The sequence below is a fragment of the Macaca fascicularis genome, chromosome 1 (genome assembly GCF_037993035.2).
Source record: "Macaca fascicularis isolate 582-1 chromosome 1, T2T-MFA8v1.1".
In the NCBI taxonomy this organism is placed as follows: Eukaryota; Metazoa; Chordata; class Mammalia; order Primates; family Cercopithecidae; genus Macaca; species Macaca fascicularis.
Window position 1 is genome coordinate 14,692,206 of NC_088375.1, and position 12,473 is coordinate 14,704,678.

At 40.6% G+C, this 12,473-nt stretch overlaps 1 protein-coding gene across 13 annotated transcripts in view; it reads left to right on the forward strand.

Annotated features, from left to right (window-relative positions):
* The window catches only part of TARBP1 (tRNA guanosine 2 -O-methyltransferase TARBP1), an 84,657-nt gene that overhangs the window by 34,877 nt on the left and 37,307 nt on the right, over positions 1-12,473 (forward strand). For 8 of the 13 annotated variants that reach the window (XR_012414215.1, XR_012414209.1, XR_006697770.3 and 5 more), the window contains 3 exons: positions 4,974-5,071; positions 8,729-8,890; positions 12,021-12,235. Coding sequence is in view for 10 of the 13 variants with exons in the window: in XM_045391542.3 (XP_045247477.2) it covers positions 4,974-5,071; positions 8,729-8,890; positions 12,021-12,235 (475 nt within the window). In the remaining 3 variants the exon portion in view is untranslated. The remainder of the gene's footprint in view (positions 1-4,973; positions 5,072-8,728; positions 8,891-12,020; positions 12,236-12,473) is intronic. The other 5 variants (XM_073994712.1, XM_073994692.1, XM_073994633.1 and 2 more) reach the window with 2 other exon arrangements.

Here is a 12,473-nt window from a genome sequence, read left to right on the forward strand (position 1 = left end):
TTGCTGACTGGCATCCAAGCATAGGTGAGAGTGTATGGAATCCAGGACACAAGTGGTTCTAGAAGGTTCCAGAAGGAGCACTGATAGAGATAAGTGCAGGTGGGTGGATATAGGAGGTCGTAGAAGTTCTTTTCTAATTTATTCTGGTTTTTTTTTTTTTTTTTTTTTGAGACGGAGTCTCGCTCTGTTGCCCAGGCTGGAGTGCAGTGGCCGGATCTCAGCTCACTGCAAGCTCCGCCTCCCAGGTTTACGCCATTCTCCTGCCTCAGCCTCCCAAGTAACTGGGATTACAGGCGCCCGCCATCTCGCCCGGCTAGTTTTTTGTATTTTTTAGTAGAGACGGGGTTTCACTGTGTTCGCCAGGATGGTCTTGATCTCCTGATCTCGTGATCCACCCGTCCTGGCCTCCCAAAGTGCTGGGATTACAGGCTTGAGCCACCACGCCCGGCCATTATTCTGGTTTTTTAAGGAAAGAGGAGATAGAGTGAGGGTGGGGGTGGAAGTGTTGGCAATGTGAGGACAGGGTATAAGTATCTGTCTGGGAAGGAGGCTTTGTGAGTGCTCTAAGGCAGTACTGTAGGATTGCTGGGCTTGCTGAGCGCGCCCCTGAAGTTTCGATCGTGAATCCACAGTGACGGCATCCAGACGGCTGTGTTTTCCTCCAGCCTGTGATGTGCAATACCACTTTACTGTGCCTAATCAGATGAGATTCAGGGATTGCCGTTCTGCAGATACAGTTTTTGTAAAATGATGTTTCCGTGATTATATGTTTAATCTGCAATAACTGTATAATGTTTATTTTTAAATTTGAGGAAACATACTTTTAGTTATAATACAGCTTCCCTTTCATTACACTGGATTATATGAGCCTTCAGTAATTATTACTGCTTCTGTCCTCACTGATGGCTGAATTGGTCACTGTGGTGGGCTGGTCTTCTTTGCTGAGTCTCGCTTTTTTTGTGGGAGTAATCTCTTGTCTATTGGAACTTTTCTTCCTGACATAGCTTTTTATACATAGTTTTACACATAGATAGTTTTATACATAAAGTTTACATTTTCACTGTATGTGAGTGTACAGTTCTGTGACAGAGAGTACATCCGCACTGTTGTGCAGCCGTCACCATCATCCATCTCCAATTTTCCTCTTCCTGAACTGGAACTCTGTACTCGTCAAACACTAATTCCCCATTTTCCTCTTTCCCCAGGCCCTGGCAGTCACCATTCTACTTTCTGTCTCTATGAGGTTGACTCCTCTGGGTACGTCCTAGAAGTGGAATCATACAGCATTTGTCCTTTTGTGTCTGACTTATTTCACTGAACATCGTTTCTTCTAGGTTCATCCATATTGTAGCATGTATCATACTTTGATTCCTTTAAACAGCGGAATAGTATTCTGTTTTTTGGCTAGATTATATTTAGTTATCCATTCTTCTGCTGATGAACAATGGGATTTTTTTCACCTTCTCTTTTGTGAATAATGCTGCTGTGAACATGGGTGTACAAATGTCTGTCTGAGTCCCTGCTTTCGATTCTTTTGGAAGTGGGATTTCTGTATCATATGGTAATTCTGTTTCATTTTTTGAGGAACTGCCATACACTTTTCCACAGTGGCTGAACCATTTTACGTTTGCACCAGTAGTGCACAAGGGTTCCAGTTTTTCCACATCCTCTCCAACACTCGTTAATGGGCTTTAAAAAATAATAGCCATCCTAATGGATATAAAGTGCTACTTCATCATGATTTTGACTGTGATCGCTTTTTGACCAATTCTGGTACCACTTCTTTTGGGATTCAGTTTACTACTACAAATTATATGAAGCATAGGGAAGGAAACCAAACCATAATTTTTTTTTTTTTTTTTTTTTTTGGAGATGGAGTTTCGCTCTTGTTGCCCAGGCTGGAGTGCAATGGTACGATCTCGGCTCACTGCAACATTTGCCTCCCAGGTTCAAGTGATTCTCCTGCCTCAGCCTCCCGAGTAGCTGGGATTACAGGCATGCGCCACCATGTCCGGCTAATTTTGTATTTTTAGTTTCTCCATGTTGGTCAGGCTGGTCTCGAACTCCCAACCTCAGGTGATCTGCCTGCCTCGGCCTCTCAAAGTGCTAGGATTACAGGCATGAGGATTATAGGCATGAGTCACTGGGCCTGGCCCCAAACCATAATTTTTATTCTGGCTTGAACTTTTGCCCACAATTTGTATATTGTGACAGGGTATTAAATTCAAAGATGTGGCAGTGACCAAGGGATGTGCCTTGAGGGTGAGACAGAGGCTCTTTTGTATTGTGGTAATTAAGAGGAACCCCTGGGGTAGGGATGATAATATTGGTTGCCTTGAAGGCAGCTACTTTTCTTCATATCATTTTGTTCTCTCTTCTCCAAGGCCTAAGCTTTCCCTTGAAATCTCAAATTTATTTTAATTGAATGAGTTTGGTTGTATACAAGGAAAATAAAACTGTTTTATGCTATTAATGTGAGTTTGATATTTAAAGAGTTGACTGTATATATAGGAGAACGAAAAGGCAGAAAGAGTAGTATGGAATATGGAAAATAAGAGTATTCTGTTTTTCCCATATTCATTGGTTATAGTTTTGAATTTTTTAATAAAGGCTTTTACTTTCCAATCATTTGCTGGTGGCTTCTTGACCTGGCAAGTGACTCATGAGATACTCCAGAGGCCATATAGCCCCTGGGTAACATGAAAATTTAAAATTAATTTTTAATACATGTAATCTCTTAATGAACACTCAGAATGATAATACAGCATTTTGTGAGGTGTCTATTAAATCTTCTGCCTAGTTAGTCCTTTGTCAGATACGTGGTTTGCACATATTTTCTTCGTGTCTGCAGCTTATCTTTTCAGTTTCTTAATAGTGTCTTTTGCAGACCCAAGTTTTTATTCTGATGAAATCCAGTTTATTTTTGTTTTGTTTTATGGATCATGCAGTAGGTATTATGAGTGAGAACTCTGCCTTAGCCCCAGGTCATACAGGATTTCTCCTTAGTTTATTATTTTACTTTTAGATTTATGATATATTTAGGGATTAATTTTTAAGGTGTAAGGTTTAGGTCAAGGTTAGTTTTTTTGCCTTTAGGTGTGTAGTTGCACCAGCACCATTTGTTGGAGAGCCTGAGTATCCTTTCTCTGTTGAATTGTTTTGTACTTTTGTCAAAAATTAATTGGCCGTGATGGAAACAATCCAAAGTAGATGAGTAGATGAATGGATAATATGTGGTTTATACATATTCAGCCATAAAAAGGAATGAAGTAGTAATACATGCTACAACATGAATAAACCTTGAAAACGTTATCATAAGGTGATCACTAAAGATCACATATTATATGATCTTATTTAAATGAAGTGTCCGGAATAGGCAAATCTATAGAGACAGAAAGTAGACTGGGGTCGCTTAGGGCTGGGAAAAAACAGGGGTTAAGGGCCTGATGATTTAAAGGGTATGAGATTTCTCTTTGTGGTGATGAAATGTTCTAATGTTGACTGTGGTGATGGTTGCACATATCTGTGACTGTACGAGAAACCACTGAATTAGATACCTTTAATAGGGGAATTGAGTGCTCTGTGAATTCTATCTCAAAAAATTGTTTACAAATAATTAATTTGGCTGTATTAGTATTGGTGTAATTCTGGACTCTATTCTGTTCTTTTGATCTAAGTGTTTATTCCTTTGCCAATACCACAAGGTTTTGGTTACTGTAGATTTATAGTAAGTCTTAAAATAGGTAGTGTGGTTCTTTCAAATTCTTTTTTGTCCCAAAATATTTTTAGCTATTCTAGTTCCTTTACCTTTCCATATAAACTATATCATCAACTTATATGTACCTACAAAAAAAAAGTCCTGCTAGGATCTTGACTGGAATTACATTAAATACATAGATCAGTTTGTGGGGAATTGCTTTCTTATGCTGAAACTTTTAGTGCATGAATATGGTATTTCCGTACATTTATTTATTTAGAGACAGGGTCTCAGTTTGTCACCCAGGCTGGAGTACAGTGGTGCAATCTCAGCTCACTGCAGCCTCCACCTCCCATATTCAAGCAATCCTGCTGCCTGAGCCCCCCAAGTAACTGGGACTGCAGGCGCTCACCACCATGCCTGGCTAATTTTTGTATTTTTAGTAGAAATGAGGTTTCGCCATGTTGTCCAGGTTGGTCTCAAACCCCTGACCTCAGGTGATCTGCCCACCTCAGCCTCCCAGAGTGCTGGGATTACAGGTATGAGCCACCGCGCCTGGCCCGTCTCTACATTTACTTAGGTTGTCTTCGATTTTTTTTTATCAGAGTTTTATAGTTTTCAGCATATAGATCTTACACAGGTTTTGTAAGATTTATAACTATTTCTTTTGAGGGGAAGCTGTTGTAATTGATAGTTTTAAAGTTTTCAATTTTTAACTATATGTTACTAATGTATAGAAATATGATTGATTTCGGTTTGTTGACCTTGTATCCTGTGACCTTGCTGAAGGACTTACTCATTCTAGGAGTTTGTTTGAAGGTTCATTGGTCATTGCCTGACCAGAAAGCTGGCGCCCATTCTGCTGCCCACCTTGTTCACTGCTTCTGCATCTGGTTACAACTGGGAGGAGGACCAGAGGGAGAAACATTAGTAAACTCACCACTGTTCAGTGTTACTTCTCTCTGAATCCACCTGCTATTTTTTCCTTGTCGAGTTTTCAAATAGCTGCTTCGTGCATTCTGTCCAGGGTTTATAGCTGTGTTCAGTGGTGGAGGGAAGAGTGTCCCTGATCGATTCTACCTACAACTGGGACTCCTAAGTGACTTAAGGTTAAGTATAGCTTTCCCCATGGGGCGAATGATGATTATATTATTGCAGTTTATTTTTGGCAAGTGATTCACTTGCTTAGCCCAGTTGTACATTTACTAGAAAATTTGGTGTGTTTTGTACCAAAGAACTGCTATCATTTTAGTTGCGTGCATTTTCCCCCATACAGATGAGGTGTTTACTGTTCTTCAGAACTTTGTCATGTCTACTACAGAGAGCATTTCTGAATTTATTCTCAGACGACTTACTATGAATGAGCTAAATAGTGTAAGTATTCATTGGAGTAACTTTCATTTCTTTCATTCTTTTCACCAATATTTCAGTGATCACTGACACTGTATTAAATTGAAAAGAAAAATTAATTTTCTCAAGAAACGGTCTTAGGAAGCAGCAGAAAAAAACTTAGACTTTGGAGTCTTCTAGTTCCAATTCTATCTGTATTGTTAGCTATGACCTTGGGCAAGTTACATAGATCTTCTGAGCCTCACCCCGTTTACATCCAAGGGTTTGGAGAGTTTCAAATGATGTAACATATTTGAAGTACTACACACATTCAGTGCATTTTGGGGCCCATATCCCGAGATTCTGATGTGGCAGGTTTGAGACCAGACCCTGAGTGGGGGTGCGTGTGTTAAGAATCCATCAGTGATTCTTAAATGCAGTTAGTTTTTAGGTATAGAGGATGCTCTGTGACTGTAGCTGTCTTCTCTCTCTCTAGACTGTACATAATTGTTCTTTTAGGACATCTAAACAAGCTTTTCCCCTTAAAGAATACCTTGAAAATACCAGTTCTGATATGTCTGTTAATTTTTTTGTTTGTTTGTTTAAAATATCTGGGGACAAATGTTGAAATAATTTGAATGCTTTTAAATACCCAATTAAATATTAATACATTTGTTTGACAGCTTACGCAGGTATGAAAATATAAAAATACAAGTATTCGACTGAAAGACTTGAGATTTTATTATAGAAAGGCAAGGAAACTATTATGAAAATCTCTTTGGAGTGGGGAATATTTATCTCTATCTTCCTTAATGTTTGTCAAGCAATCATTAATATGAATTCTAGTACACCTAAATTTTTAAGAAGTCATTTATTTATTTTTAATTTTTGTGGGTACATAGTCGGTATATGTATTTAACCAAGAAGTCATTTAAATATCTAAGTAACTTTAAAATGTAAGTTTTGCTCCAATACCACTTTTTATCTTCAGTATTATTTTTACCTTTTTATATGGGAAATTTCCAAATGTATATAAAAGAAGTTTAATGACCCTCCCTTATGCTTATATGATGCCCCGTTATATAACATGTTTTTGTTTGTTTGGATTTTGAAGCTAAATATAGCTTAAAGGGAAAGCTTGATGTTATTTTATCTTTTAGATGCAAAGATTTTAAAAAGTAATTCCATATATGATAGTTTTAAATTGTTTTGAAAAAGCCATTCTTTAATAAATTAATTAGAATTTCCAATTAAGTACGTTTGTAGTGGCTTAGAGTTTAATAGCGTTCTCTTCCCACAGTTTCCCCTGTCAGCAGTGTGCTGGTCAGTGTTTAATGACTGACTCTAGGGGAAAAAAGAGCCTGCCTCTGTAGTATTTACCAATTTCCACGGCCGATTTCAACCTACCAGTGTGAGGCCATTGAGTTGGAAAGACAGATGACCTTCAGTCTTTGCACTGCAGCTGCCACGCCACTGCCTCTCTTAGTTCACAGAGGAAATAGTGACTGTCCGGCTGGAATGCTCTCAATTTCCAGTTGCCAGATGTATGGACTTAGGCTATATGCTCACCCACACCTGAATCCATCCTCCCTGTTTTCCCTTTGTTACAAGAGAGTAAGAAAATTGGGATTTCATCCATTTCCATTTTCTTAAGCATTTTACACTATTGATTATCTTCTTTCTTTCTTGTGTTTTCAACGACTGCTTTTCCCCTGAATTCTTTTCATGAGCATTTTAACAGGTTTGAGGGTCCCTCATTTTATTTATTTATTTATTTTTTATTTTTCTGAGATAGAGTCTTGCTCTCTTGCCCAGGCTGTGGTGCAGTGGCCCGATCTCGGCTCAGTGCAGCCTCCACCTCCCGGGTTCAAGTGATCTCCTGCCTCAGCCTCCCGAGTAGCTGGGATCATGGGTGTACACCAACATGCCTGGCTGATTTTTGTATTTTTAGTAGAGATGGAGTTTCACTATGTTGGTCAGGCTGGTCTTGAACCCCTGACCTCAGGTGATCTGCCTGCCTTGACCTCCCAAAGTGCTGGGATTACAGGTGTGAGCCACGGCGCCCAGCCAAGGGTCCCTCATTTTAAAAGAACCCTCTCTCAATTTCATGTTCCCTTCTAGCACCCTATGTCCTTCTCTTTAAGCAGACTCAATTTAATTCTAATTTGGTTTTATCTTTGTTACAACACAGAAATCACTCTCGCTAAAGTTGTCAGCGACTCTTTGTCATAAACTTAATGGATACTTTCCAAACTATATTTTTCTTGATTCTTTTGTTCCAGTGGACACTGCTGACCACCTCCCGCTTGAAACGCTGCTTAACTTCTATGATGTCGTTCTCTCATGCTTCTCCTTACCCCAGCCCCTGCATCTTTCTGGCCATTATTTCCATTTCTTCTTTGAATGTCCATTCTCTGCTTCCTAACCTTTGAAGCCAGAGCTCTTTAAAGCTTGGCCCTGTCCCCTTCTTTTCTCTTTCTCTCCCCTGTCACTTGATGATCTCATCTACATCCCCAGCTTCAGTTCTGCCAGGGACCCTCAAATCTCTGTCTCCGCCTCAGACCACCCTTCTGAGCTTAACACCCTCAGTCGCTTGCTCTCTGATGGTGTCAGTCGAATTTCTCACACTGTTCAAAACTGACCCCCTCATCATCATTCCTACAGGAGGTTCTCCAGGTCACTGTCGCAGTGAATGTCCCACCATCTCGCCAGTTTCTTAAGCCAAAAACTTAGGACCCCTCCCTGGTACCTTCATCCCTCACTCTTGCCCTTTTGTTCAGTCTTGTCATTGTTACCTTCTGCCTGCACTGTATCCTAGCACCTGGCAAAGTGCTAGGCATCCAGTGGTTGCTCAGTAAAAACTGATCAAATTACTTCCTGTGTGCTTTCTATGTGCCATAGGAGGCCTCTTCTGGTATAGTAATAATATATTCATATAGTAATAGTTTCTCCCATTGATACCTTCAGAAACTCTGTGATGGATAAATATTACTATCTCTATATTATGGACAAGGACAAGGTTAGGCAATGACTGTGCATTCAGCACAATTATGGCACATTTCACAATTGAGTCATCCATCTCCCCACCTGGATTATGAGACCTTAACACAATAAGGCTTAGTAATGAAAAGTTAAATGACTTGTCCTGTGTCACAAGGCTAGTGCATAGTAGAGCTGAAGCCATTTTTTTCTGGGTTTATGAGTCAAAAAATTTGCATTTAATGCTGTCCCTCTTACTGGCTCTGAGCTATTGGGCAAGTTGTTTAACTTCCCTGAAACTTAGTTGTCTTACGAAAGTGAGACAGTGATCTTTTTGTGAGAAGTGATTTTTGTAAACAATGGAAGTAGTCATTGCTATAACCGTTATCATTATTATTTATGATGTACTAGCCCTGGGACGTAAGAATTGGTAGATGGTAGTTTCTGCTATCTAAGGTCTCCCTTATAGGTGGGGAGACAGATGACTCAATTGTGAAATGCACCGTAATTGTGCTGAATGCACAGTCACTGTGTAAGCACAGAGAAGGAAGTCCTTAGCTCTGCATGGGAGGTTATGGAAGGCTGCTTGGAGAAAAGAACTTATTTTCTCATCAGTGTAGTTGTTGTGGTCTTTTAAGTAAACTTTTCCTGCCTGAAGGCTTGTGGTTTTGTGAAAATCGTGAATCTTGCTTGTACCCGTAAGTGTTTTAATCCTTGTCTTAGGTTTCAGATCTGGACCGTTGCCATTTATACCTGATGGTGTTAACTGAGCTTATAAATCTGCATTTGAAGGTTGGGTGGAAAAGGGGTAACCCTATTTGGAGAGTTATTTCTCTTTTGAAAAATGCGTCCATTCAGCATCTTCAAGAGACGGACAGTGGACAGGTAAGCCTCTTTGATTCCAGGTTTGCAGTTATCTTGAATAAGGCATACAGGGAATACATACTCAGTTCTTATACACTGTTTTGATACCATATAAAGCATTAACTAAAATTCAGTTTTAAAATAGTACCCTCTGGTGATAAGATGTGGTTAAGATTGATACTTTTTTTTTTTGTTTTTTTGTTTTTTTTTTTGAGATGGAGTCTTGCTCTGTCACCCAGGCTGGGGTGCAATGGCACCATCTTGGCTCACTGCAACCTCCACCTCCTGGGTTCAAGTGATTCTCCTGCCTCAGCCTCCTGAGTAGCTGGGATTACAGGTGCGTGCCACCATGGCTGGCTAATTTTTGTATTTTTTAGTAGAGATGGATTTTACCATGTTAACCAGGCTGGTCTCGAACTCCTGACCTCGTGATCCACCCACCTCGGCCTCCCAAAGTACTGGGATTACAGGTGATGCTGTTAATATAATACTAAACATATAAGCGGCATCGATCTTAAAATCATTTAGATACAGACATTTCACCTGTACTAGGTCTTTTGCCCAAATGTGTCCGGTAAAGGACATTTTATAGTCTGACATTATTGCCCTCCATGCTTGGTTTCCTACCTATTTTTCAGCCCAGCTGTCCACTGTCCACTGCCTTTCCCCCTCCTTCCCACAGTGCCATGACTTTGCAGCCACTCTAGGCTACTTAGAGTTTTACAGATCACAAGCATGTGTCCTGTCTTCCTCCTGGAGGCTGTCATTCAGTCTGGTCTCTCCGTGGAGAATGAGTGCCCTCTCCTCCAGCATACACCTGTCAGCATCTGGTCCCCCCTTTTATGGACCAGCTAGAATCTCTTTTCTCTTAGCGGTCTTCATCGATTAGTATCTCACTCTCCTTCATCTTCCTATTGCTCTTTATGCCTCATTTATAGTGTGTATTTCCATCTTTCTTGTTTTTGGAGTAATGTATGCATATATATCTTTTCCTTTTTTTTTTTTTTTTTGAGACAGAGTCTCTCTCTGTCACCCAGACCGAGTGCAGTGGTGTGATCTTGGCTCACTGCAGTCTCAACCTCCTGGGTTCAAGCAATTCTATCTCAACCTCTCGAGTAGCTGGGCCTATAGGTGTATGCCACCATGCCGGGCTAATTTTTGTATTTTTAATAGAGATGGGATTTTGCCATGTTGGCCAGGGTGGTCTCGAACTTCTGACCTCAAGCGATCTGCCTGCCTCAGCCTCCTGAAGTTCTGGGATTGTAGGTGTGAGTCACCGTGCCTGGTCTGAAGGCATTTTGTTTTGTTTTGTTTTGTTTTGGAGACGGAGTTTCGCTCTTTTGCCAAGACTGGAGTGCAGTGGTGCCATTGGCTCACTGCAACCTCGCCCCCCTGGGTTCAAGCAATTCTCCTGCCTCAGCCTCCCGAGTAGCTGTGATTATAGGTGCCTGCCACCACGCCTGGCTGATTTTTTTATTTTTAGTAGAGATGGAGTTTCACCATGTTGGCTAGGGTGGTCTCAAACTCCTGACCTAGGTGATCCACCCGCCTTGGCCTCCCAAAGTGCTGGGATTACAGGCGTGAGCCACCACGCCTGGTCAATGCATTTCTTGAACATAGCACAATAAGGCTTAGCAATGAAGAGCACAGGCTTTGGAGTTAGAGTTGCTGGGTTTGAATTCTGGCTTTATTTTTCCCAACTGTGTGACCTACATTATTTAACACCTCTGTGTCTCATTTACTGCACCTGCAACATGGGGATTATAGAGCTGATGTGGGAATTAAAGAAGGTTCATACATGTTAAATCTTTAGAACTGTACCTGGCAGATAGAAAGGCCTCAATAAAAGCTATTTTCACTTAACATGTGGTAAGTGTTTAATAAGTTGAACTCAATCAGTCTAACTAGTCCAGGCTACTAAGAAAAACAAAGAAGGTACTCGATTGCTTTAATAATTTAATTTTATTCTAGGAGGAAATGATAAGGAAGATGATTAATATTTCGGCATCCTGTCTGGTACCTATTAGTCTGTTAGTGTTATGAAAGAACATCGTGAGTTCTAAATATACAGCCAAACCATGAACCATGCCACAGTAACTCTTATTCTTAAAAATTGGCTTCCTTTAGTAATTCACTGAATTACATTAAGGTTAGCGGGAACCATAGTTGGCCCAAAGGTAACCCTAAATTCTATTTCATATGTTGGCAGTGTTGATATGTAAAATTTTTTTGTAGAGATGGTTGATTTATTTTTGGAGAGTGAGGGAGGGGTATGGAATAAATAGAAATTTCCTTTCTGATGCAGACATTACTGGTTGGCAGTATTTGAGAGAACTGCTGTAGTCTCTCGGTGCTGTTGTTTTCTGTGTCTGACTTCTTGCCTGCACTCCTAGCTTGGTTGTTGATTTTCTCTTTAAGTATAGACCAGGTGGTCTTGGCTACCCTCCTTTCCTACATGTAGAGTTCCGAGTGTTTTACATGCAGTAACCCATTTGCTTAATCTTCACAGTAACCCCATGAAGTAGATTCTTTCACTGTTCCCATTTTACAGATGAGAAAACTAAGGTGCAGTATGTCTACACTCATACTGGTAGTAGCACAGAGTTAGGATTCAGACCTGGGCTTTGTGGTTCCTGAGTCCAGCTCTTAACTACTGGGCTGTGTGACTTCTCCAAAAGTAGTGTGCTGCTGATTGAAGGAATTATTTGTAACCTGGAGTCTTTTATATTGTTTTTAACTTGTTTCAACAGACAATTAAAATAAGGCTCACCCGTAGGAATGCTGCACGCAGATGTGTATGCGACCAGGAGAAAGGTCGAGAAGGACTTACACACAGCTTTGGGTTCTGTACATAGCAAATCTGTCATCTACTAGTTCCAGTTACCTGTTTAACAAATGAAAAGATCTCATTGTTGTCTTAATCTAAATTGCTGAGTTCTTATTGCTACTTTAAAATTGTTCACTGCCAATCTGTAGAGAAGTAGTGGAAGTGAATGATGTGTGTTGGATTTCCTTTTATTTCTCCTGATATTCAGGAGCAGGCAGGAAGAGGAAAAAGGAGAGCCTGAGCTTTCCATAGACTGGCAACTGAGGTCCTTACTGATTAAGACTTGTGCATATTAAATAAAACATTGTCACATTTCCTTTTCAGGAGCCAACACTTGGAAATCAGATTCAGAGAGTAGTGAGCATGGCTGCCTTGGCCATGGTGTGTGAGGCCATAGACCAGAAGCCTGAGCTGCAGCTGGACTCTCTCCATGCTGGGCCCCTGGAAAGCTTCCTTTCCTCTCTTCAGCTCAATCAGATGCTGCAGAAGCCCCACGCAGAGGAGCAGAGCAGTTATGCTCACCCCTCGGAGTGTACCAGGTACAGGGAAAGTTAAGGCTTAATAATCCATTTCTGTTGTCATCGGGGGTTCATGACTGCCCAGCATTACTTATATAGTTACACAATTTTGGAGCTGAAGCCCCATTCAGGGTGAAAGTGTAGTGTAACTCTGTTACTGGAGTTATTCATTTCTGTTGCTGGAGACTTGCTGACTTTTCTGCATCTAGTTTTCTCTGAATCATTTAACATGAGCAAAAGTGCCTACTTTCAGAGGAGT